This window comes from Toxorhynchites rutilus, chromosome 2, assembly GCF_029784135.1.
Source record: "Toxorhynchites rutilus septentrionalis strain SRP chromosome 2, ASM2978413v1, whole genome shotgun sequence".
Classification (NCBI taxonomy): Eukaryota; Metazoa; Arthropoda; class Insecta; order Diptera; family Culicidae; genus Toxorhynchites; species Toxorhynchites rutilus.
Genome location: NC_073745.1, coordinates 152027744 through 152055348, shown reverse-complemented (window position 1 = coordinate 152055348; position 27605 = coordinate 152027744). Strand labels below are relative to the sequence as shown.

Here is a 27605-nt window from a genome sequence, read left to right as displayed (position 1 = left end):
TGCACTGGAAGCATCTCTCCATCCGCTTGGCCACCCGGGGCACCATCTTCAGCGAGCAAACCGACCAGCCAACTTTTATTTTGGTCGTTTCTACCATCTTATTGGCTGCGACTGTTGAGAGCCGTATCGACGCCGTCTGCGTGCCACCATACGCCTTCCTCATACGGATCGTCATTGGTGTATTGTCCAGCTTACACTGTTCTATTAACTCGCGCCTTAACTCCTCGTCTGTCGTGATTTCGTCGAGATTTCTGCATTCGACCACTGATTCCTGGGATAGAGCCCTCACCTTCGCCTCCTCACCGAGCGACTTCGCAACCAGTTCCTTGAAGGCTGAACTTTTGACCGCCGGATCCCTCTTGAGCTCGAAGAGCATCTCTCCTTTCTGGGTGCGCCTGGTTTTCACCACATTCTCTCCCAGTTCTTTCAACTCCGGATCGTCTCTCACTTTCCGCAGGAGTGATGCGTAAGTCACTCCTTCCTTCACCTCGACGATCAGAGCATCTCCCTTACTTCGCTCGCGTCTGGGCCTGGTTTTTTTTGTCTCCTGCACACCTTTCTTCTTTTCTTCTTTCTTCTTCCGTTTCTCCGTCTGTTTTTCGACAGTTCGCCATCCACTGCCTTCACCTTCCTTTTTGTTTTCCAGGTTGTCATTTTTAACCTTCTTCAGGTCTTCTTCATCCCCTGGGGTATCCCTCTTCCTTTTGTCCGATCGTGGGTTTCGTGGCGTCTTAGGCGTCTCCTGTATCTCGACGGACATCTTCTCCCTTGCTTCAGCGAGTGCTTTTTCAACAACCTCTGCTCGCGTGATCATCTCCTTCTGTTCGCGGTCAGCAGCCGTAACGGCGGATTTGATGCTTGTGACTAAATGTTTGATCTTAGTATGGACATTGTTTTTGTCCTTAATGAACTCGTAGAGCTCGTTCACTTTTTTCTTGACCTCCATCAAGCTTGACCTCCCGACCTGCAGCCCTTCTAAAGAAGTGGTGGTGTTGGCTTTATGCACTTGTATCAGGCTAGTCTCTCCATGTTGTGGATGCTGTTGGTGTCCTATAGGATTCGCTATGGTTGTCTGGTTGCGAATTGGTGATCTCTGGAGCTTACCGCTCCTTGCGAACACGCTCGCCTCTCCCGTTGGTGTGTCTTCATTACCGTCGTTTCGTCTGTTGAATTGTTCGATGATATTCATGTCTGTTGGGTCCCAACTTCGGGCCGCTATCTCCGCTCGTTGTACATAGTCGCTATCAGTGATCCCATGGTTGTCTATGCAAGCAGTGAGGCCATGCAGGGGTTGACACGGTCCTTCATAGGGACCGTGTTCAGAGCCAGATCAGCGCAAGTCAGGAATGTGACATCTGACGCCTAGTACCTAGTGCCTGAGCCTAGACGAGCATTGAACGTACCCGAAGACTTGCCAAGTTATTACCGGGACGGGGGCAATCGCACTATTAGCCTACACGCCGTTTCAGGAAGGTGTCACCCTTCCTTACTCAGGGAACAGGATAGCACGACTGTCAGCCTTTAGCGTCGTGTTGAAATCGTTTCCGTATCGTGTCCGTTTTCTATGTCGTAACCAGTATGTCGTAATCAGGATCTTACTGGCGTCAATCCTGATGTGCTTGGCACTCCTTTCGTGGCTCCTGTACACGGTATTTCCCCCGTGCAATCTCCAATAGGCTTTACCGCGCCCTTACTCGCGTTGTCACCCGATTAGTCGCCTCATACGACAGGGACAGGGACCAAGACCCGAAGTGCTATTCTAGGCCGGCAACTCCACGGCCTATGTTTGTATGTTTGTATGTTTGTATGTTTGTATGTTTGTATGTTTGTATGTTTGTATGTTTGTATGTTTGTATGTTTGTATGTTTGTATGTTTGTATGTTTGTATGTTTGTATGTTTGTATGTTTGTATGTTTGTATGTTTGTATGTTTGTATGTTTGTATGTTTGTATGTTTGTATGTTTGTATGTTTGTATGTTTGTAAATTTGTATGTTTCGTTTTTTTTTTTTATAGAGGTGAGGAACGCTCTTCCAGCCTTATCTGGAAAGGGATAACCCAGACGTCGAGTGGGGATCGCACCCACAAAAACCAAGCCCTCTACTCGTAGCCTCATTCCCCCCGGGACCACATCTAGGCGACTACTTCAGGGGGCGGCTGTGCTCATGCACTTCACGAGTTTTCAACGCTAACTAGCGTTGATCCTTCCCTTTTTCTCTATACATATCATTTACGTTTCCGTTGTACTCCGCCACGCACATCCGCAGCACAGGCTTCCTTTTACCCGTCGAGACGTGTACCGATTAGGAATTGCCCTCCAACTTGACGCGCAACCCGTCACAGTCACCCTCGCGGGGTTTCTCACCTGTCGAGACGTGAACCGATTAGGAAGCGCCCTCCATCTTGACGCGCGCCCCGTCACAGCCACCCTCGCAGGATTTCTCTTCCCAACGGAGCGCCGATTAGACAGTGCCCTCCAACATACCGCGCACTCCGTCACAACGACTCTCGTGGGGTACTACACTTTGCAACAGCCCTCGCATTTGTTCCTCTGCTATGGTCAGGGGTTATTACTACGCTGGTCGGCCCTCCACTTCCGCTGTAGCTCGGACATGATGTGTATGATTACACTGTTCACAGCGTTCCAGGTGCCCTCGTCGCGACACATTTTCTCTACTATGTTCCCGGCATGAAGGGCAGGCAGCCCCTCGCGTCTTGCGGTGAACCTGAGACTCACAAATACCACGTGTTCTGGTGTTTCCTCCACATCTTCACACTCCGGACAGAGTGGCGACGTTGCGTGCCCGAACCGGTGCAAATATTGCCTGAAGCAGCCATGTCCAGAAAGGAACTGTGTCAGATGAAAATTCACCTCCCCGTGCTTCCTGTTCAGCCAGGTCGATAGTACCGGTATGAGCCCATACGTCCACCTGCCTTTCTCCGCCGTGTCCCATTCCTGCTGCCACTTCAAGAGTGATTCTACTCTCGCTGTTTTCCGGATACCCCTGATTTCCTTTCGTCTGTAGCACTCTCTGTCTTCCGCCAGAGTGATGCCAATCGGGATCATGCCGGCGATAACGCAGACTGCCTCCAGCGAGATCGTCCTATACGCGCTCGCAACTCGCATCGCCATGAGCCGAAACGTACGGTCCAGTTTTCTACGATTCCGGTGGGTTTCGAGAGCCGCAGACCAGGCTGGTGCTCCGTACCGCAGTATGGACGAGGATACAGCAGCCAGGAGACGCCTTTTGCTACTGCAAGGTCCTGCGTTATTCGACATTATTCTCGCTATCGCGCTAATGGACTTCTCTGCTTTCTCGCAGACGTAGTCGACGTGGTTGTTGAAATTCAGCCGGTCGTCGATCATAACTCCCAAGTATTTCAACCTACGCTTAGAAGTTATCACGTGTTCCCCGACTGTGATTTCCGCTCGCTGCACGGCTTTGCAGTTACTCACCAACAATACTTCCGTTTTATTATGAGCAATCTGCAGTTTCGCTGCTTGCATCCAGTTCCCTACTGAGACGATGGACTCGGTTGCAAGCATCTTCACCTCTTCGAGTGTCTCACCTGCCACTGTGAGAGCGATCATCCGCGAAGCTCCACGCCTTTGGGAAGCTTCAGATTCAGTACTCTGTTATACATTACGTTCCAGAGCGTTGGGCCCAGGATAGAGCCTTGTGGTACTCCGGCCGTTATATTCAACGTTGTCTGCCCCGTGCTCGTCTCGTAGACTAGAACGCGGTTCTGGAAGTAGCTTCCTAGAATTCTGCACAGGTACCCAAGAACCTTCATACGGAGTAGGGACTCGGCAATGGCTTTCCAGCTAGCGCTGTTGAAAGCATTCCTCACGTCGATCGTTACTATAGCACAATGTCGGTCGCCCCTCCGCTTTTGCTGTGACGCCTTCTCTGCTTTTTCAACCACTGTCCGGATAGCATCAACGGTGGACCTACCTTTCCGGAATCCAAACTGCATCTTTGACAGACCATGGTCACTCTCCGTACATTTCGTCAGTCTGTTGAGGATAATCCTTTCCAAGAGTTTCCCAAGAGTATCCAGCAGGCATATAGGCCTCTAGGATGTTGGTACCCCCGGGGGCTTTCCTGGTTTTGGCAGCAACACTAACTTTTGGATCTTCCATTTCTTAGGAAAGTGACCATCATCCAGGCATTTCTGTAGCACTATCCTGAAAATGTCCGGGAACGCCTGAATCGCCGTTTTCAAGGCCGTGTTAGGGATTCCGTCGGGGCCGGGCGCTTTGTTTACCTGCAGTCTCTTCGCCACTGCTACCAGCTCTTCACTGGAAACTTGAGAACGTTCGGTAGCTATTTCGGCGTACGGTGTCGGTGGCCATATCGTAGGATCATGCATCGGAAATAAACCCTCCACAATGACCTTCAGCTTCTCGGGACACCATTCAACGGGCGTCACAGGTCCTCTGATCTTCGCCATCACGACTCGATACGCGTTGCCCCATGGGTTGGCATCTGCATCTCGGCACAGCTCCTTGAAACAGTTCGCTTTGCTCAGTGTAATTCCCCGTTTCAAGGCGGCTCTAGCTGCTCGGTACACCGTATTACGTTCCTCTCTATCAGCGCTATTTCGTGCTCTCTGAACGCGTCTTCTGGCTTGAAGACAGCTAGCGCGAAGGTTGCGAAGAGAGTCGTTCCACCAGTAAGCTGGGCGTCTTCCATTTTTTGGTACAACTTTCCTCGGCATGGTAGTGTCGCATGCTCTCACCAGTAGATCTGTCAACTTTTCTGCGTTCCAATCTGAAGCTCCGCTAGCTAGACGAAGTGCTTCGACGAAAAGGTCATTGTCGAAAGCATTCGTCTTCCACTTCCGCTCACCGCTTGTTGTCCTCCGAACTAGTACGTGGTTTCGTTGACCGATTCTGTACCGGATCACCTGGTGATCACTGTGCGTATACGACTCGCACACTTTCCACTCCGTACTCGCCAACAGCGACGGACTGCAAAAAGTAACGTCGATGATGGATTCGCGCCCATCTTTCCGGAAAGTGCTGGTGGTACCTTCGTTTAGTAACGTTACTTCCAGCTTTGCTAGAGCTTCCAGTAGACTGTACCCTCTGATGTTGGTGCATCTACTTCCCCACTCCACCGCCCAGGCGTTGAAGTCGCCTCCAATGACGATCGGTGTTCTACCGATTAGTTTCTCGGTCATTGCGTCTAGCATCTGGTGGAATTGTTCAGTTGTCCATCTCGGGGGTGCGTAGCAACTACACATGAAGATTCCATTAATTTTGGCGATTACGAATCCTTCATGTGAACCTCCAACCACTTCCTGGATAGGATATCTGCCCATCACCTGTTTTGCAGCAGTCCCTAAGCTATCCGTCGCCCAGCTGCCATTATCACGGGGTACTCGGTACGGCTCCGCTATGATTGCAACGTCGTATTTTGTCTCTGTTGTCGACTGCCACAACAGTTGCTGAGTCGTGTTGCAATGGTTCAGATTGATCTGAATTATCTCCGTTACTGCAATTCTGCTAACGCCTTCTTATACGAGGGACACTTGAAGCTTCCTGTCGCATGGTCGCTGCCGTTCTCTGGTTTGCAGAGCAGGCATTTCGGTTGCTTCGTGCAGTCTCTCGCAACATGCCCTTTCTCACCGCATCTCCTGCACAGTTCAGACCTGTCGGGGCCTGTGCAGCTTCTTGCCTGATGTCCAAAGCCCATGCACTGGAAGCATCTCTCCATCCGCTTGGCCACCCGGGGCACCATCTTCAGCGAGCAAACCGACCAGCCAACTTTCATTTTGGTCGTTTCTACCATCTTATTGGCTGCGACTGTTGAGAGCCGTATCGACGCCGTCTGCGTGCCACCATACGGCTTCCTCATACGGATCGTCATTGGTGTATTGTCCAGCTTACACTGTTCTATTAACTCGCACCTTAACTCCTCGTCTGTCGTGATTTCGTCGAGATTTCTGCATTCGACCACTGATTCCTGGGATAGAGCCCTCACCTTCGCCTCCTCACCAAACTCAATAGGAACTGACCGAATTTATAAAATACCTTTATCACTGCTGTCATTTTAAAACTGCTTATCTTGAAAGATCCAATTTGGCCGCCACTACAAAATAGCTGATTCCATATTATCTAAAAAAAGGATGGTTGAGATATGTGTATCAATGTGTATGTGTATGTGACTAATGAAGGAGAGGTGTGAAAACTGCTAACTGCTACTTGCCTAATTATTTTCTAGCTTTTAGTACATTGTTATGTTGAATCACAGTTAAACCGTTTAACTTAAAAAGTTTTTTTTACTCATTTTATTGAACAATTTAATAAGAAGAAGTGACATATTTTTGTGGAACATGTTGAGTTGATATAATGCAATTTAGGTAGAACTTAATTTTAAAATATTTACTGTTCCAAGAAACACAGGTATATTTCTGCAGTACTAAGAGATAGATATTATATAGCCAGAAATGTTTCCTAAAATTGATTGTTTTATGATCTTGCTGAAGACAAAACTCAACTATCTCGTAAATATAACACGTTAATTGTTCTAATTTTTGTTCTAACTTAGTAATTGTTTCAAAATAATTAGAAAAATACCAATTTTCGTTTTTTTTTAAATTTGATGTGAATTAATATCATATGAACCAATAAACAATATTTTACGTTTTCAATTTAACTTTTTTAAACAAATTAAAATTTGTACTAAAACGAGCAAAAAATCAATTTCTTTTTTCAAACGAGCGTTATTTTGTCGAAAAAAATTTTTTTTTGGGTTGTCCGTGGTTTATACCAAGCGGCATTTTTACTGAATTACCATTCGATTTTTCTGTTTCAGATAACCAGAATGGCTGAATTTGCGTCACAACTTTTCTGAGCCCCCACACTTTACCAGCTTGGAACAATTTCAATAATGTTAGAATAATTTTTTTTTCACCGAAATTTGACTGATAGAGAGGCCGCGTCGGACTCGAAAGCTTATCGCGAAATCGGTGGGCAAAGTTTACAGTGGGCATCAATCCACAATGTCATTTAGTTAGAATGTCTAATATAAATCTAAAAAAAATATCATATCTTCTCTGGGTTACATTCACGACAAGATAAGATGCTTTTAACGCAACCCTCTGTCCACACATGTATTTCTCCCGATCTATGGTGTGAACTATTAATAAAAATTTATCTGACAAAGATTAAGTCGATGGCCGTTAGCAAAATGCAGCTTCCTAATGACACTAGCGCGACAAGCGCTAATTAAACCACTTTCTATTAGTCTGCTGATTACAAGTTTCGAGTCCCGAGCCCGCAAGATTTGTATCCCAACCTTTATCAGATGAACATGTTTCCTCTTTGAAGCGACTTTGCGGATTTCACACCCCAGCTTCTGTGTGTTTACTCACAACAGGCTGCAGCAAATCCCTGCGCTGGACGAGAAATTGTACGCTTCAATTACTACCGGGCTTGGGTGGGAACTAGGACCCCTGCCACCCCCTTGTTCCGCCGTCGTCGTCGCCGTCGAGATTATTGCTGGTCAGCTCACATTTATGGACTTCAAACGACGTGCACAGGGATTTCATTTTAACAGAATTACTGCAAGTTAATCGCGGAGTGTCCACTTTGACTGGTTCTCGGTTAGGGTGGTGCATGCGTTGCGTGCTTGAGAATCAGAGAGATATTTTTACCCTGACGATCAAGATGAACAAGCTTATCGTCGGTCTGTGCCGGTGGTGGAGGGAATTTCAAACTACACAATGTAGTTACAATGTTGCCTCGATGTTGCAGGGTTTGGGTACAGCATCGTGTCAATGAGCGAACACGAGCCAATGCTTTGCCGAACATCGAACAAGGAAGAAGATGATACCCTAGCGGACTGCAGCATTACTCTCGATGCCAACAGCCAAAAGGCAGAGGAATGAAAATTTATTAGCACTTGGCAAGGAGAGAGTCAATCGGAGTTTTCGGTTTGGCAGGAGAAAAAGAGGAGCGGCTTTGGAAGCAGAACTGACCGCGGGTATTTTTGTCTCGTCGAACTAACTCGTGATTGCAAGGCGACTTTGGCACGTGCAAAAATCGTAGCAATTTGTGAGCCACTTTGCCGCATCTCTCGCATTCTCGCAGCTTTGAGATCGGAGAACGGACACTATTTAGTGGTGTCGTAAATCAATGATTATTCAGCGGAAAAGTTTTCCGTGTGTACCCAGCGGGTAAGATTATTTCCCGTTGATTTATAAGTTAATTTCAGACTGCGCGTACCCGTGTTTGGGCACAGATTTATGCTTTCATTAGTTAAGTTATAATTGAAACATAAGAGTTAGAGTGGAATCGATACTGACGTCGCTTCTAACGATGTCTGTCCATTTGATTTGTTTGTTATTTTGAGTTACTTTGGAAATATTGTTTCTATCACTAAGGTTTTATTGAGATTAAAAAGAAAAGTTTGTGCATAGTTTATCAATTTTATGATGCAATCTAGAGTGAGTTGCCTAAATTGATAATGGCTTTATAGCACCTATCAGCTGAATTAATATGAAATCTGATTTTTTCAATAAATATAAACGTGAATTGTTCTTGAATGGTTTAATGCTTTATTTTTCCTTGAAAAAGCAGAATCACTGCAAGACTATGCAAGACTATGATAAATAAATATTTTTTAATTTTTTTGTGAACTATACATATGTACGAGTGTTAACTTAACAATATATTTTAATGTTATTTTTTGACGTAGAACTACGTCTTTCATTAAGGGTGCCAAATCAGAAAACAGGTCACGTTTTTATGAAATAAATTTCACGTTAATAACTATTTTTGCCGCTAACGGATTTTGGCGATTTACATACCAAACGAATCGGAAATTCCCTAAGATTTGTTTGATACTCTATACATCACAATCCCCTGGTGTGTAAATGGTTAAAATTCATGAAAACTCTAAGCGTTTCCATTTTCCCATACATTTGTTCTGCTGATTTGTGTGCTTTCCCGAACAGAGCTGTCAATAACGAGTAACTTATCGACGAGCAACGAAGGGGAAATCGTAAGATTTAAAATCTTCGTGAACAAAGGAAAGGAAGAAGAACGAAGGGGAATATTCGCCTAAAGTATAAACAGTGGATCTCGCTGAGGCAAACTTTCAGTCTTGTTCCGGGTTGAGCTGCGCGACCAAGTAGTTCATTCGCTGATGTCTGTGGCATTGCAATCATTGCATCAAACTGACGCCATTACATTGGGTTCTGAGCTACTGAGCTGTGGGGAATCATCAAGCTAGGATATCGTCGGCTCACCAAGAAAATAAACGTTCTGGAATTTGGTATGTGTGTTAGTTTCGCATGGCGGTAGCAAAACTGTCTCCGCAAAGGATGGCAGCTAAGTTAATATAGGCCGGTAATATTAACAGAAAGGGCTTCTGTTGAGAAGAACGCAAAACGGAGATACGTGTGTGTATATTTAGTTGCTTCAAGCCTTCGAAATATGGATATTCATGTGCGTACGTGCGTGTTTCATAACCCGTACGTAAAAATAGTGCGGGAGGGAAATATTTGCGTTAGGGCATTAGTAATGAATCTCTGCTGAGACACAAATTCAGTCTTTTTCCAAGCAGTTAATGTTTTGAATATCGTGCTGGAATGCTATAAGTTACTTGGGTCCGCGTGCCAGTCGCAAAACTACTTTCAACTATGATTACATTTGCACAAATTTTGATCATAATGAAGCAATGCTACTCTTTCCGAGGTAAATGCCGTTCTGGAAATTTGTATGTGATTTGGTGTCGCTTGCCAGTAGCAAAACTTTCTCCACTAAGGATGACAGCTGCGCTTATCTTGAGCATGGAAAAGTCATGCAACTTTTTTCGAGGCCAACAATAATAACAGAAGCGTTTCTAATTAGAATAGCGCAAAATGATGAGAAGTGTTTATATTCCTAGTAGCTTCAAGCCACCGATGTATGGATCTGCATGCATGCTATGACGAACGCTTGTTTAGCGTTTGGTTTATGTTGTACGAATGATGTCTAGAGGTGCGATTCCACTGAGGCAATACTAAATAACATGTAGCATGATATTTGATACTTGCAAGTATTGCCATTGTTGTTGTTTCCATGCGGTGCCAAAGTTATATTGGTGTAGTTATGAGATGTGGAATAATGGTAAATTATATACAAAAAGTATATAATTGACTGTAACTGAGTCTATGTCAATTGCGATAAAGGCCACCGGAATAGCGTTCAAGAAACAAATTGCGACATACGACCAGCTAGTGTATTGTTCTGCGAGGGCAAGAATGAATCATCAATCAATTATCGTCAACTGATTCTACAATAAAAAAAAACATTTCAGGACGATCACACCATTCTACTAAACAGTTATTTCTAAAATTTCACAGCATTATAAAATAATATCCGAAGTTAGTAACAAGCGACTTATATAAAATAACAGCGTAGTTCTACGTCAACAACGCAGTCGTATCTTGGACACAACCTCCTATATTTTTATATGAAAAACGATTGTTGAGACGTTTATGCAAGCAGTAGTTCTGATACTTATGAACAATCTTTTCCATTACACCAAGGTGTTACAGTGGCTAAATTTTGCTGTTATGATTTTTGTCCCACATTTCTATGCATTCAACGCACTGTGCGTTGTCTTATGTGGGTGAGTACTTTGTTTGATACTGAGTACCGTTATCTATTTCTCATAGAAGCACCGTATTGATTCGTGAACAGATTCACTAGACATCAAGCTTCATTTAGGAGAAGCTTAAACTGATACTTGGTTGAGTAAAATATGAGATTAGCATGGTTTCTTGCTGTGGTGGCTGAGAGCAGACAAACGACCACAAAGAGTTACAACATGTTATTCAAAGTAATGGCCATTGTAATTTTTCAGGCCTGCGCACAACAATTCTTTGCAATATAATCCACGAGAAGTGCGATTCCGAATGAAATCGAACTAAAAAGGCAGATTTTAAAAACTTGAATTTTTGATTCGAACGAAAGTTTTATCCGTTTGGGTTGGAGGAAACATGAGTTTTCTACAGCATTTGGGAATTTTTCGACTCAAGTGTAACTTTTGAAAAAAGCGTATCGATTTTAGTAACAGAAATCTTTGATAATTTATATCTCAAAAACTATGAGTCCTACCGAAATAGTGTCTTAGAAAGAGTTTTAGAGTATTGATGTCCAAATGTGGAAAAGATATGCGCTGAGAAAAAAATTATTACTTTTTTTTAATTACAATATAAAACTTTAATTTACAGTACATAAAATATATATTTTTATTTTTCTTAATTTTTTCATATAAAATAGAAGTCAATAGAAAATTTTAAAAATGGGTAGGGGAGGTGGGCGTAATACGGACATGTTAAGAAAAACTTTAATTATATCTTAGGAAACTCATGTTTCCCAAAACTTTGATGCAGTTTCTTGCAATTCAATATACTGTTTTTCTACTTAATTGGTCAAATATTTTACAAAAAAATGTTTTTCATTGTTTTTTACTGAAGTCAAAACAGACCGAAATTTTTTTTCGATGCGGGTATAATGAACGTGTAGTGGGGGTAATATGGACATGTTTGTAATATATGAAGCGTATAGGTTTATCAATCGCGAGAGGAATAATTGCTTTCGACCAAGGTCTGAACTCATCACGAATGACCGTTAAATGATGAAAAAATCGAATTAATCCACCTAGAAGTGACATCGTGCTTTTCAGCAGTATAAACGGACAGACCCTCAACTATTTTGCTTTTGGTTCCAGTCAGCTTCCAAACAGTCCACATTTGGCGATTTGATTCCCATTTATAGACGCAGGCCTTTCCTTAGGAATAGATTAAACAGACTTCTCACAGTCCGTTTCCCTCCCAATGGCAACTGTCCGTTTTACCCCACCAGTACAATTATTTCAATAATTTAAATTTTACACTCGAAAATAAATTTACTTTTCCGTACATACCTAATATTGCTTCTCTGTTCACTCACAAACCGAAATAAAATCATCAGCGAATTGAATTTTGTGATTAAACCACTCAAAATGCTTAATATCGAAGCAGCTAAAATTACATCCACTCACGGAATCATGTGTGATTTTCGGTTTTTGTTTCCCTTATCCACTTTTGATTAGTATTCATTTCCATAGGGTGGCTTCAATATTATAGAATAACATGTAGAATAACATTAACAGAAATCTGAAATTCCAATTGTAACTATACAAATCAACCACCTGTCCATATTACCCCTACTGACCGTATTACCCGCGGTTCCCCTACAAGATGGTAAACTATTATTGTCGAACTTTGTGGAACATCGAATTTTTATGAATTTTTGAAACTTCGAATTTTTGTATGTTAGTAATCATGTTTAGTCACAAATTATGAATCCTGGTGTGGTTTAAAATAAAAAAGTTCTTTATCAATCTCCTTCTAAATGCTGCCATTTTCGAGATATTTGAACAAACATTTCTAATTTATTGTCTTTTTTATAGTAAATTATAGTAAATTGGCTCTACCAGTTGTTTGCCGTATCATACCGTCATGTTCATGAAATTTTATGAATTTGATTATAATTTTCAACAACTTTTCTAAATACATCATTATGGTAAAAATATACGTTTAGGAGTTACGTTGAAAAACATTTCAATACATGTGGGATAAAACAAAACGTGGCGATAATGTTTTTCAACGTTAGCTAAAAAATATAGTTTTACCATAATGATGTATTTGGAAAAGATGTTGAAAATTATAAACAAATTCTTAAAATTTCATAAACATGGCGGTATAACACGACAAACAACTGGTAGAGCCAATTTACTATAAAAAAGACAATAAATTGAAAATGTTTTTTTAAATATCTTGAGAATGGCTGCATTTAGAAGGAGAATGATAAAGAGCTTTTTCGTTTTAAATCACATCCGAATTCATAATTTGTAACGTAAAATGATTGTTAACATACAAAAATTCGAAGTTTCGAAAATTGCTAAAAATTTGATTTTCCCCAAAATTCGTCAAAAATAGTTACATGACATATTTCATATGAAAAAAATAAAAATATATATTTTAGATATTTAGTTTTTTTGTAAATTTTTTTCTCAGTGTATATTTTTCCACGTTTGGCCATCAATACTCCATAACTCTTTCTAGGACACTATTTCGGTAGGACTAATAGTTTTTGAGATATAAATTATCAAAGATTTCTCTTACTAAAATCGATACGCCCTTTTGTTTTGTTTGTATTCCGTTTGGGTTGGAGGAAATATGAGTTTTCCACAGCGTTTGGGAATTTTTTGACTCAAGTGTAACTTTTGACATTCATATTTCCTCCAACCTAAACGGAATACAAACTTTCATTTGAGTCAAAAATACTCATGTTTTGTCATTTGACGATTTCATTTGGAATTGCTCAGAAGCAAACAGGAATACAATCATGGTCCGATTGTTTTTCTTTTCTGAATTGTGTCATTTCCACAATCATTTTTACATAGTAACATTTTTCTATTATTGATCAACATCACTACCACATCCGAATGCAGCAACAAAAATTTTTAGTGGACCTACTATCTTCGCTCATCAGCGAGCAAAGACCCGTTGTCGTCGGTGCAAAGAACCTAATAAAGAAACATGTTAAACAGTATGCATGCATGCTAAAAGCACCACCATCCCTGCGCCACCATCAGAATGGCAAAGCAAAGGTTTTTTTTTCCCTCTGTCCTCTCGAGAGATCGTTCGATGCAAAATTGAAATTTGATTTATGACTATTTCGCAAGCAAATCCCACACAGGACTCAACCTAACGTCGTCCCATGCAAACTCACCAATTCCATTCCTGCCAATCAGCGGCCCGATTGCGTTTATTTTATTGGCTTGCGAATACTGCAGTTGTTGGTGTTGTTGTTGCTGATGATGATGGAAATCTGGTGGCTGTTGCTGGTGATGCATTTGTTGGGATTGCCCTGGTGACAGTGCAACACCACCATTACCACCGCCACCGGAGCCGAAACCTTGATTGCGAGCGGCGTTCTCCGATAATCTAATATTCTCGGTTTTGTTATTAATTGTGCAAATTTTATCATTCCCATTGGCTCCCGTATCCATCGGTTTCGATAGATGGCCGGGAGTAATAGCAGCTAATGCACCACTCTCGGTAGCGTCCCCTGGCGATAACGATGTCGACGATTGTGATGAGGTTGTCACTGGCTGTGATATCGCTGTCGAGCTTGACGTTGACGGGTGCTGCAGCAAACCATCGGACGATAATGTGGCCAACGTGGCAGCTGTTGTCGACAGAACCGAAGCGGTATTACCACCTTCGATACCTGCAGTTGGTTCTGATTGAGTGATGCTTGAAATAATAATGTCATTACGGGTCAGACCGGTCGTTGCTCCAGGGACGGTTGTATTGAGTTGGGTCAGTTCCGGAGCCGGTTCCGAGGATGCATGTTGAATATCCGGAAGCTTTTTCGCTTTGAACAGACGCATTTTACGCTTTCCGGCGAGGTGAGGCGGATAGCTCTGTGGTTACGTCATCTGGAATGGAGACGTGGAAAATGGATTGTAAATACACGATGCTGTGAGTGATTGTACAGTTACAAGCGGTTATATGAAATTTTCCCGAATACTACAAATCCGAACAACAATTACCGAATAATTCAACAGAATGTTGTTTATCTGGATTCCATTTACCATTACATAAATAAAGACGTAATATATATATTTAAATAAAAAAAAGTCACAGGAGGGTTGTGCCCGAGACATGACGGCATAGTTGACGTAAGATTCCGTTAGGTTATCTGTTGCATGCTGTTTTTTTTATATGTTTGAAGAATTACATTTTTAAACTGTATGATTCGGTGACCCTGATAAGGACCGTTTTCTTCGGTTGATAAATATTTTTCGTTCACTCCATCAGTGTTTACAACCGAGTGATGATGACAGAAGTATGGTGATTAGTCGTTGGATGATGCGTATCATGATAGATATGAGATGCCGAAGGGGAATGAGATTTCATGAAAGCCGCCGTCTGTGGCTCTGGACGAGAGGGCTCCTCTGTTATGTATGGATAAAATTAAGAAAAAAAACACCAATGTAATAACGATAATTATCATTATCGAACACAATAACCATATTTTTTTAAATGGCTCTAACGTTTCTAGATGAACTTCGCCGTCTCATCGTAGTATTACCTGCGTCATTTATGTTAGTACTTAGTTGAGATTTCTACGCCGAATAACACGCCTTGAATGCATTCTGAGTTGCAAGCTCTAGAATACGCGTGACCACAGTGCAAGTCGGAGGAAATTTGACGAAAAATTCCCCCGACCAGAACGGGAATCGAACCCGAACCTCCGGCATGTTAAGTGTGACGCTAACCACTCGGCCATGGGAGCAATTATCGATTTTACTCACCAGAAAAACATGTTACTTTCTTATAGAGAAAACACATTTGAAACGGAAAAGGTGATTTATTTCTTAAAATTTTATTTTCTGAGTGTTTATTCAACCCATTTTCATTTTCGCTTCAAACCTAACAGAACACGATGCTATATGCCTTAATGCGAATTTCAAGTGAACTAACAGCACTCAATACGATATGTAGATCATATGGAAAATCACTTTTTCGAATGTTACTTCACTATTCAAATTTTTATCGCCGCATGAACTTTCCTAGGGTAAAATGAACACAACAAACAGTCAGCTTAAACCGGACGATCCGTTCTCGAGCGAGAACACACACTGGTTTTTATTTACGGAAATTTAAATAAATCGTTTCATATTTCAAGTCATTTTAACACAACCGCTACCATAAAATTTCACTTGTGCTAAATTATTCACAATGCATTATCGGTCATTGATATGAAATTTCACGATTTTTGAAGTAGAACTACGTCTTTCAGGAAGGGTGCCAAATCAGAAAACAGGTCACGTTTTTATGAAATAAAGTTAACGTTAATAACTATTTTCACTGTGAATAAATTCTCGAGATTTGCATACCAAACGAATTGGAAATTCTCTAAGATTTGTTTGATATGCTATACAGTACAATTCGCTTATCTCTAAACGTTTTAAATTCATGAAAACTGGAAGAACTTCTTTTTTCCCATACATTTGTTCTGCCGATTTGTGTGCTAACCCTACCCATATTTCGAATGTTTATAACTCGAACATTTCTTAACAGATCGGAAAGATGTTTGCATCAAGTGATGGGAAATATTTCTGCGCGTCTATCATAAAATGTTATTTTTCATGAGATAAACAATTGAATAACTGTAAAATGTCAAGTGTCATCTACACGCCCTAACTGCCATGTTTTGGTTGGCCCGATTTACGGTTTCCCCAACACAGACTTCTAAACCCATTGTCCTGTGGAAATCCGCTTTGCAAATATGCATGCAAGTAGGGGGTATTTTGGTTCCCACCAAGCTGTGTTTCCCTAACACGGACTTCTAAATCAATGTGCCTGGGGGAATCCGCTTCGTCAAAACATGCAAGTCGGGGGTATTTTTTTCCCTCTGTGTTGTGTTTCACTAACACGGACTTCAAAATTAATGTGCCTGGGGGAATCCGATTTGCAAATACATGTCGGGAGTAATTTTTGGTGTTGAGTACTTTTGTACTCGCTTTGTACTGAGAAGCTTGGGAAAATCGTCATTAAAGATACTAGAGGTGAACGAACTTTCGCGGTTCGAGAACTACGTAAACATGAGATGTGCAATACTTTCAGAGGGAAATGTAAAATACAATGATCGTTTGACATTTTTTCCGTTCAAATATTTTGGAAATTCTAAGCATCATATCAAACGTGAAAGGACGTTCATCAAATTTATTTGTAACGAAGAATATAATCTATTACAGAAATTTCGATGCATTCTAAAATAATATTCGAAGTAGTAAACAAGTGGATTTCATAATATAATTTCGTAGTTCTACGTCGAAAATATGCGGTCGTGTCTTAGATACAACCCCTTGAATTTGTAGTTTCATTGAATATTTAATTTTATTCATTTTCACTGTATTTGTTTTGGAGTGTCCAAAATGATTGATGCCAACCTCTCGTAAATCTATCAGAAAATGACTGAGTAATAATTGAGAGTACAAGAGGAAGCATGTTTCTTCAATTTCGACCAATCATAACGAGGTATTTTTCGTGTGCTGAAGGGTGAAATGAGCAAATAAAAGCATCTGTTTCAAAAACTTTAAAATGTTTTTATGTATGGTACTTCTCTTTCTTTTTTTCATTTTTCATCTCTCTTGGGATTGTACTCAAACACAAAAGTCGAAACAACTCTTACGGGGATCGAACCAATGCCGGTTAGAATGCAAGGCTGTTTTACTAGACCACGCTATCCATATAGCTACTGATGCTGTTGAATGAATGCGTGATGATATTACATCTCATTATAAAATGAAATTGGAAAGTGTTTTCTGAGAGTAAAAAGGAGAACATAAACGTGAATCTTCATCTTTCTTTGTCAACAAAGACGAGACGGCACAGAGAACACCGAATTCGCCTCGTATGAGAGCATCTTTGAACGCTAGAGGGGTCGTTTCAACTACTTAGTAGAAAATTATTAAAATTGTCTGATTGCAAGCTTTTTAAACTCGAGGTGCAAGTCAAAATATTTAGGAGTTCTCGAAACGGAGACAGCCAAACAGTAAATCATATTGTATCATGCAAAAATATCTTGAGACGATTCTTCTGAGAGTAATTACTCATTGTCGTCTCCCACCCATTAAGGTGATATTATACTATCCAACACGTAGCGTAACCGGCACGGGTCGACAAATACATGATATAGTTATATTATAGGTGGGCGTACACTGTTTGTCCGGAGTGACAAACAATGCCAAACATCGAACATGGAAAAAATCGACTGAATTATTCAAGGAAGTAAATATTTTAAGCATCCAGTAACTGAGTATATGCTTGTCGTGTTTTGTGTCAACTATATTTGATCGGTACACGTTGGTCAAAATTTGTCTGTTTTGTTTAACTTGGCTTTAATTTAATATGTCGATTAGAGATGGGCAAACCGTTCACGAACGGTACAAAAGAACTCGTTCGCCGAAAAGAGTGAACGAACGGTCGTTCTTTTTCAAAGAACGGTAGTTCTATCCACGAACTGATTCCGAAAGAACGGTTTGCGAGTGAACTGTTTGAGAGTGAACTGTTTGTGAACGAACTGGTTAAGAACGAACTGTTTGCGAGTGAACTGTTTGAGAGCGAACTGATTGAGAGTGAACTGTTTGTGAACGAACTGATTAAGAGTGAACTGTATGGGAATGAACTGTTTGAGAGCGAACTGATGAGGAGTGAACTGTTTGGGAACGAACTGTTTGAGAGCGAACTGATTAAGAGTGAACTGTTTGGGAACGAACTGTTTGAGAAAGAAGTGTTTGTTGCGGGCGAACTGTTTGCGAACGGACGAGTGCAGCTGAACTGATTTGTGCTGGACGGAATAGATTAATATAACGAGAACGCTTGTAAGAAAAATAAAACAATATTGTCATTTATGAGCAAAATGCATGTAACGCAAGGTTTATTTTGTTAATGTATACTCAATTTTGAGTTAAAAATTAAATTAGATTTTCGTAGTTTTAAAGGCAAAGCTATATATTTTCAATTTCATGTATTCTTTCAATTCCGCGTAATATTAATATACTTCCTGATTATCAGAAAAAAATTCGGGAAAGCTGGGGCGATTCATGAATTAGGTAACATAAAATCTCATAGTGAAGGCAAGTTAAGAAAAAAGTTTTTTCGTTGCTTTCAATCCATTGTTTGGCCTATTGCGCGTACGTGTTATCATGATGGTTTGTATTTTTTCTCTGAATGAAATATGATATTACATGGAACCTGTGTATTGTCCAAACAGAAAATATGAAAAATTGCATATATTTTGTTCGCATTAAATTATTACATATACTTTTGTTGGCCGATAAACATATTTTCACATACAGTTTGCGACTTTTGAAGAAGGACTAAATTTCAAAAATATAAATTCCTTACGTACACTATCCAATCCAACGATATCAATGAATAGCTGTCTATTGATGTTGGGTTGCAGCTAACATTCTATGTTGTTCTTAATACCGCTGAACGAAAGAGCGAAAGAACGGTTCAAAAGAACTGATTCACTTAGATGAACGGTTAGTGACTGAACCGTTCATCGAAGTAAACTGTTTAGCCCATCTCTAATGTCGATCATTAGAGTCGGTCCAGTAGTTCAAAAGTTATGAATTTTTGAAAAAAAAGTCATTTTAGGAAAAAAGTGAGAAGAGTGATTTTTCGGATTTTTCACCCTAACGAAAAAATAAAAACATACGAGTCTAATTGTTTGCGATAAAGAACAAATCTACCACTTTTCACGAAAATCTGAGAACTACTATATCGGTTTGGCATGGAATGGCTGTATACATACTGTCAAAAATATGCCGGGAAGATGTTTTTTTAAGAAAATGCTTCATTTTTCGTCTAAATTTATATTATCGCCTTCAAAATTGGGCCCTTCTGTAGCAATACACTTTTTCCAACGGACAATCCAGTTATCGAAACACTTCTTATAAGAATTACTTTCAGTTCACTCAGCGAATTTGTTTCTATGTCTTCAATGCTGTCAAAACGGATTCCACGAAGCAGTTATTTAATTCTTTTGAATGTCATACTCGTACACCATTGTCTTGTCGTCAGTAATTATGCATTGGATAAAAGTGGAATCAGAATTTGATCGTTCAAAACTGTCTTCAGCCACTTGATTGCGATGAAATTTTTGAGCTCTTTTTGAACTAGTCATGCTTTTTACACTAGTCGTGCTGTTTGCAACACAAAATTTCACACAATATCTTTGACCAATAAAATTATACATATTGTCGAAAAAATCGAAAAGCGAAAAAAAAAGCTAACTTGTTCTTAATGACGCTGTAAACAAACTAAATGGCAGAACGCGCTCAAAATTGACATTAAGACCATTAACAGTAGTACCGTCATCCGGGGGCAAATTGATAACCGGAGTGAAATTGATCAAGCGTAATAGTTATTATCTAGAAAAAACTGTCTTTGACAATGTTGTTACATATAATAGAGCGCTCATTTTTATGTAATCAAAAAAAGGGTGAACAAAATTTTCGATGAAATAAAAAATCTAACTTTCTTATCTTTATAGATAGAGGTAAACATAGTTCAACAATATTGTAGCCCCAGTTTTTTTTCCAAAATATGTATATATTTTTATCAAGGCTCATATGGCGTTAGTCTGACGGGGCCGGGAGTTATTATATTTTAACAGTTTTTCTTATTATCTATGTTAGTAATATGTAACTGATTACTCGCGGTCGGCTAGTCTGTACCCCATATCTAGCGTGGTGCGTCTTCTCGACTCGAGGAATCCAGGATAGAATGGTCACTAGCCGGCACAATCATCAGCCTCAGTTATTGTAAGCACCTTTGTAGAACAAAGTATTTTTCTATCTCTTAAAATAACCAACATAGCGCTTTTTTCTAAGTTGCGTTAGGGCCGCCATGAAACAAACAATTTTTTTGCTCAAACTTTTATATTTCAAAATCTACATTCAAACTATCTTCGTAAAAATTTTAGAGCTTACTAATACAAACATTTTGCGGTGCAGAAATTGTCAATATCTCAACTCTGGTTGAAGTTATTGATATTTATTCCCAAAAAACATACTTTCTTAATTTGTTTATCATTTTTTCTGGGGCAAACAAACAATGTTTATTGGCGGCATTCAAAAAACCATATTCACTCTATAAAATGTGAGAATTTCAAAACTATGTTATTTTTTTATTTTAGTGAATTAAATCAATTGAAATCATGAATTTTTAGGTGAAAAACCATCAATAACATTAAGAAGAATTATGATATTATCAAGTTCTGCATCGAAAAATATTGGTATTAATGAGTTCTAAAAGTCGTCCGAAGACAACTTTGATATAAAATTTCAAATATAAAACTTATAACACAAAACCCCGTTTTGTCACGGTCACCTTAGTGCAACTTAGAAAAAAAATACAACTTTGTGGAATACATTTATTCTCTAGACAAAAAATGTCTTCGACAAAGTTATTACATATGATGGAGCGCTTTTTTCAATGTTGTCAAAAATAGGGTGACCAAAATTTTAAGTGAAATCGAAAATCTAACTTTCTTGTCCTTGTAGATAGCGATTAACATAGTTCCACAATATTGTAGCCCCAGTTATTTTAATCAACTTTATAGAACAAAGCTTTTTTCTATCGATTTAGCGCTTTTCTAAGTTGCATTAGGGTGACCATGACAGAACGGGTTTCTTTGCTCAAACTTTTACATTTGAAATTCTACATCAAAATTGTCTTCGTACGAGCTTATCAAGACCTACATTTTGCAATGCAGAACTTGTCAATATCTTAATCCAACTCAAAGTTATTGAAGGTTTTTCACCCAAAAACTCATGATTTCAATTTTAATTTACTCAAATACAAAAAACATAGTTTTGAAAACCTCACATTATATAGAGTTAGATATGTTCTTTCAAATACCGCCAATAAACATTTTTTATGTCTGCCCCAGAAAGAATGATAAACAAATTAAGAAAGCGTGTTTTTTGGAATAAATATCAATAGTTTGACCAGAGTTTAGATATTGACAAGTTCTGCATCGCAAAATGTTTGTATTAATAAACTTTAAAAGTCTTTCGAAGACAGTTTGAATGTAGAATTTGTAATATAAATGTTATAGCAAAAAAAATACAGAAGGTTGTGTCCAAGATACGACCGCATTGTTGACGTAGAACTGCGCTGTTATTTTATATGAGTCGCTTGTTTTTAACTTCGGATATTATTTTATAATGCAGTTAAATTTTAGAAATAACTGTTTATAGAATGATTTCATCGCCCTGAAATGTTTTTTTTATTGTAGAATCAGTTGGCGATACTTGATTGATTATTCTTTCTTGTCCTCGCAGAACAATACACCAGCTGATCGTATGTCGCAATTTGTTACATGTCAATTCATTGAAAATTTACCTCAAACGTTATTCCGGTGGCCTTTTTCGCAATTGACATAGACTCGACTAGAGGCGATTATATACTTGTTGCACCAGCCCCATTATTCCATATCTCATAACTACATCAATATATCTTTGGCTCCGCATGGGAACAACAACAATGACAATACTTGCAAGTACCAAATATCATGCCACATGTTATTTAGTATTGCCTCAGTGGAACCGTACCTCTACATGCTTGGTAGTCCCCAAATAATTTACCTTAACGTCTGCTTCTCCATAGCATGAATTGATGTAATGTCAAAGGCATCAACGAAGCCTTTATAATGACAGAAAACAAGCAATGTTAACTGCTTGGAAAAAGACTGAATATTTTACCCAGCAGAGATGCATTACTAATACCCTAGCGCAAATATTTCCCTCTCTCCCCTCCTTGTTTATACTTATCATTACGGCTGCATAATTTGCACCTCCGAACAATCGTCAATCATAGCATCAGAAAATATGGTGATTGATGCATCGTGACACGGGAGCAGTTACAAATGGAGTTTCAGCGTAGCGAAGATGCACTATTTTTACGTATGGGTTATGAAGCACGCACGTTTCCACACAAAGCCATATATCAATGGCTTGGAGCAACTAAATACACACACACATATCTCCGTTTTGCGCTCTTCTCAACAGAAGCCCTTTCTGATAGTATTGTCGGTCTAGATTAGCTTAGCTGTCATCCTTGGTGAAGCGAGTTTTGCTACCGTCAAGCGAAACCAAATCACAGACAAAATTCTAGAACATTTAATTTAAAATTTTTAATTTAAATTTTTAAAATTAATTTTTTAAAATTAAATTTTCTTGGTGAGCCGATGATAGCCCAGTTTGATGATTCCCCACACAATTGTATATTTATTTATTTTTTTAGGTTTAACGTCTTTACAACATGGCCTGATTCACTATTTTTCTCCAATTAACTCGGTTCGTGACTATCTCTCCCCAATTCCGCGGGCACACCGCGCTCACCACGTCATAATTATATAGCTCAGAACATTAATGCAATGGCGTCAGTTTGATGCAATGATTGCAATTCCTGAGACATCAGCGAGTGAGTAATTTAGTCGCGTTTACAGTTCAATCCGAAATGAAGACATGTGATGATGCAGAACAAAAAAAGAACAAGCGATGCTCATTGCTGTGAATACAGAACAAGACTGAAACCTTGCCTCAGTACAGTTTTTTTTTTGGTTTTGAGGGAGTCCCTAAAAAGTTTGCCACAGCGAGATCCACTGTTTATACTTTAGGCAAATATTCCCCTTCGTTACTCGTCGTTAATCGCCAAAATCTTTTATATTTTATATTTATATCTATTATATGTAACAACTTTGTCGAAGGCAGCTTTTGTCTAGAGAATAACTGTCGAGCTCTAAATGCAAATTTCCACTTAAATGCATCTCCTGGACCATTGTGCAATGGTGTAGAAATCGTGATATTTCAAAATTCTAATTGAAGGATCACCAGGAATATGAGATGGGTGTCAAAGTACAAATAGTAGAGCGATTAGAGGGATTTAATTCAATTGATGGGAATAATAAAGTTTATTATGCATTTTGGGATAAAATTGATAATTATAATTTGAAAGCCACTAACTTTTAAGTTTTTTACTTCCAAAATGTTACTTAAATCCACCAATTTGGATGTGTTCAGTCCACCGCTCAGCGCAGCGCACTGAAAGTACGACTGACAGGATGGCAGAGGAAGGAACGCAACGAAAGGACGATCGCGAGGACACAAACACCAACATACGCCCCACCCGTGGGAGAGTGCATTGCGAGCGCAAGCAAACTGCACTGCGTGCAGGGAGGGAGTTCTATTTCAACCGCCAAAGGAAGAGGTTTATTTTATGTGCTGAACTCACGATAGAAGAAAGAGCTTAAAAGAAAGTTTGATATTTGATCTTGTAAATTTTGCTGTAAATATAAAATGTGTACAAAGTAATAAATACTTTAATTTGCTATCAACTAGTTAATCCCTTATTCGGTCCGTGGTACAGTTTTGTGTTTTGGATTGGTCCCTAACAGGACCAAAGTGGTATGGAATTTTCCATACCTCGCATTGCACGCGGCACTGGGCCGCTCGGAATCATTCCGTGGAAACGCACTCTCTCCTAAGTAGCATAACTGCTACTTTGGTTGAGATTTGCAGATTCGTTGATCTTGCGTGTCAGCCGCATGGGCGGCTGTGGAAAATTTGCAATCGAACACGCACAAACATGATCGCAGAATACAGTCCACTGCTTGGTGAAAAAACATTTGGTCCTTCGAACCGGATGGAGGCCGGATGACATATGGATGGCGTTTGGATTTTGGTCAACGATTTGGCAAGCAAACTGTGCCATGGATTTGAGTGAGTGGATTAGCTGGTTGGTAGCAAACAAAATTGAAATAGTGAATCGCAAAAAGACTGGAAAAAGTGCTTGCAAATTGCAAAAAGTGAATATTGGATTAGTGGAAAAAGATATTGGACATTGGTAAATTTATGAAAACATTTAATGTGCAACAAAAACTATTAAAGCTTAAAGTGGAAGTGATTTCAAGTGCTACAGAATGAAGAACACGCATGCTAAAGGTGGAGCTGCTGGCGGGACCGGTGCGCAATCCGGTAGCGGCGATGGCGCCGACATGGCAGAGTACAACACGCTGTCCAATCTTCGAGGACTAGCGAAAGGGAAAATCATCCGCTTATACGACATGTTGGAGAGAGTGGAAGAGGAACAAACGCAGCTAACATCGCCACAGGTAAAGGTGTACATAAAGAAACTAGATGCTGCCTATAAGGAATTTCACAACTACCATGAACGGATCGTGGCGGTGGTGGCGCATGATCGGAAAGAGGATCAAGACTGTGAGTACGTTGAATTCGAGACGCTATACGATAATGTGTCGATTTTTCTCGAGACGTGGCTCGAGAATTTTGCCGCACCTGACTCTCGTCCTGCTACTGGTCAACCAGTAAGTCAACAGCCGTTGATTGTGCAACAATCGCTTCCTCGTGCCATTCCTACATTTGATGGCAAATACGAGCAGTGGGAAAAGTTCAAGATTATGTTCGGGGATGTGGTGAACAAGTCAAATGAGCCACCACGAATCAAGCTCTATCATTTGGAGAAAGCATTGATTGGGGATGCTGCCGGTTTGATTGATGCGAAAACAATTGCTGATGGCAATTATGATCGCGCATGGGAAATTTTAAGAGAGAGGTTCGAGGATAAGAGGCGCATGATTGATATGCATATTGTTGGTCTGTTAAGCATAACGAAGATATTTAAAGAAGATCATTGCGAATTACGGAAGCTTGTTGATACATGTGTGGGTCATGTCGAAAATTTGAAATGTCTGGGTCAGGAATTTTCAGGTGTGTCCGAACTGGTTGTCGTACACATCCTTACTAGCGCTCTAGACAAAGAGAGCAAACGAGCATGGGAATCAACAATGGAACATGGGTCGCTTCCGAATTATCATGATACAATCTCATTTCTTAAAAATCGCATTTCCATTCTTGAAAGATGTCAGGTGTCCGATACAAGTAACAATCAAAAACTGTTAGATTCTATGTCACATAAAAGAAATCAAGTATCGAACAAACAACCAAATTCGCGAGTAAACACAGCTACAGTTTCGGCTAATTGCGAGTTTTGTGAAGGTAACCATTTCGCATTCAAATGCTCAAGTTTTCATGGATTGGATATTGATGAGCGACTCAAAATGGTGCGTGACAAACGAGTTTGCTTCAATTGTTTGAGAAGAGGTCACCGTGGGTTAGATTGTCCATCATCTAAATGTTGCTCAAAGTGTCAGCGTAGACATCACAGTTTGCTTCACAGGGAAGGAGTTCGTTCATCAAATATGGGTAAAAGACATACAGCATTAGAGAATCAAAAACAGCATTGCACTCCCAGCACTTCGAGAGGTTCATCAATGCAGGATATTACTGCTGCTTATTCCAACACGCATGGAAAACCAGCTCAGCAAGTGCTTTTGCTAACAGCACAAGTTATAGTTTTGGATAAAGACGGAAATCCGCATACAAGTCGAGCACTTTTGGATAGTGGCTCGCAAATCAACTTCATTTCAGAGTCAATGCTTGATAGGCTAGGAGTGCAGAAAGAAAAGGCAAACATATCAGTAAACGGAGTTAGCAACATCAAATCCAAAGCTCAACACAAAGCTAGGATAAAAGTATGCTCTAAATATAGCAACTTCGAAATCGATTTGAATTGCTTGGTTACTCATAAAGTCACTGGTATTCTGCCAACTTACGAGATAGATATAGCCTCATGGAACATTCCGCCCGGAACACAATTGGCTGACCCTTCATTCTACAAACCTGGACAAATAGATTTGCTAATCGGAATGGAGTGGTTCGATGATCTCATTAAACCCGGACGAGTGAAGTTTTCAGAAAAATTGCCAACTTTGATGGACTCGCAATTTGGATGGCTAATTGGTGGAAAGGTTAAAAGCGAATCTGTATCTGGTTCTACCTTTCATTCACATACAGTAACATTTTCAACAAAGCAATTAAGTCAACAGATTCATAATTTTGGAAAATTGGATCACGTGGCCACTAAGCAATGTGTGCCAATCGAGATTGATGAGTGCGAAGCTCACTCTCAGTCTACATTGCGTCGCAACTTTCAAGGTTATGATATGGTTCAACTACCATCGCAGAAGACATATAGACAGCTAAAAGATTCTAAGCATAGAGTTCTAAAGAAATACAAGCTATACAAGCAACAGGAAGGCCAACAACAATATGATAAGTTCATAGAAGAGTTTGTACGCTCAGAACACTTTTATGAAATAAATGAGAAACCAGATGCAAGTAGGATTCTAAAGTGGCAACTTTGCAAGCAAAAGTTAAATTTCGAAAAGAAGAATGATAAAAATATCAAAACTTATGTACTATCAAGAGATGCTAGGAGTAATAAACGCAAGCGAAAAACTAGAGCAAAAGAATGGACATCCTTTCCCTCAAGTGCGCTTCATTGGGAGGCCGGAATAAAAAGTTTAACGATTCTTCTAAATCATGTTTATAAACAAACTATCCTTAAAAAATGGAATTTGCGACTCTTTTATGTTATTAGGAACTCATGACCCCTATTTTCCCATTGTTCCCAAAAGACCCAGAAGTTTTGATAACTGAACACATGGTTATTGGTAGCTCTCTAATATCCATACTCGAACTCTCCTATAAAGATATTCCCATAAATCGATTGTAGCGATTGCAACGCATCCAGCAGCTGAGACAGTATTTCTGGAATCGCTGGTCTCATGAACATTTGGTAGACCTCCTATTGAGAGCAAAATGGACAAAAAAGGAATTCAACGTGGTTATCAATACAGTCGTCCTCCCAAAGAAATACAAGGTTCCAACTCAACAAAGAGAGATAGGCCGAGTCGCACGAACCGACCTTGGATTTGATGGCCTAGTTCAAGTCGTGGATATAGGTGTTGGCGATTCAACTTTTAGAAGACCGATCCACAAACCAGCGCCACTACCTATTTTGGACAACGCATCGATTGAGGACAAGGATAATTCAACAGAATGACTTTTCTTCTGCCGTGGGAGTATGTTCAGTCCACCGCTCAGCG

General features: G+C 39.9%; 3 protein-coding genes across 4 annotated transcripts in view; 2 read left to right on the top strand and 1 right to left on the bottom strand.

Moving 5' to 3' along the window:
• Nucleotides 1-27605, top strand: part of LOC129766236 (uncharacterized) — a 204794-nt gene that overhangs the window by 68310 nt on the left and 108879 nt on the right. The window lies entirely within an intron of this gene.
• LOC129764178 (uncharacterized) overlaps nt 1-27605 on the bottom strand; it is a 228558-nt gene that overhangs the window by 127733 nt on the left and 73220 nt on the right. For both annotated transcript variants that reach the window (XM_055763025.1, XM_055763026.1), the window contains exon 2: nt 13779-14490. In XM_055763025.1, coding sequence (XP_055619000.1) covers nt 13779-14442 — 664 coding nt within the window. In that variant the 5' untranslated portion in view covers nt 14443-14490. The remainder of the gene's footprint in view (nt 1-13778; nt 14491-27605) is intronic.
• LOC129766237 (uncharacterized) lies at nt 24558-27562 on the top strand. The gene is made up of 2 exons (XM_055766754.1): nt 24558-26789; nt 27233-27562. Exons 1-2 carry the CDS (start codon nt 24558-24560, stop codon nt 27560-27562), a joined length of 2562 nt encoding a protein of 853 aa, XP_055622729.1.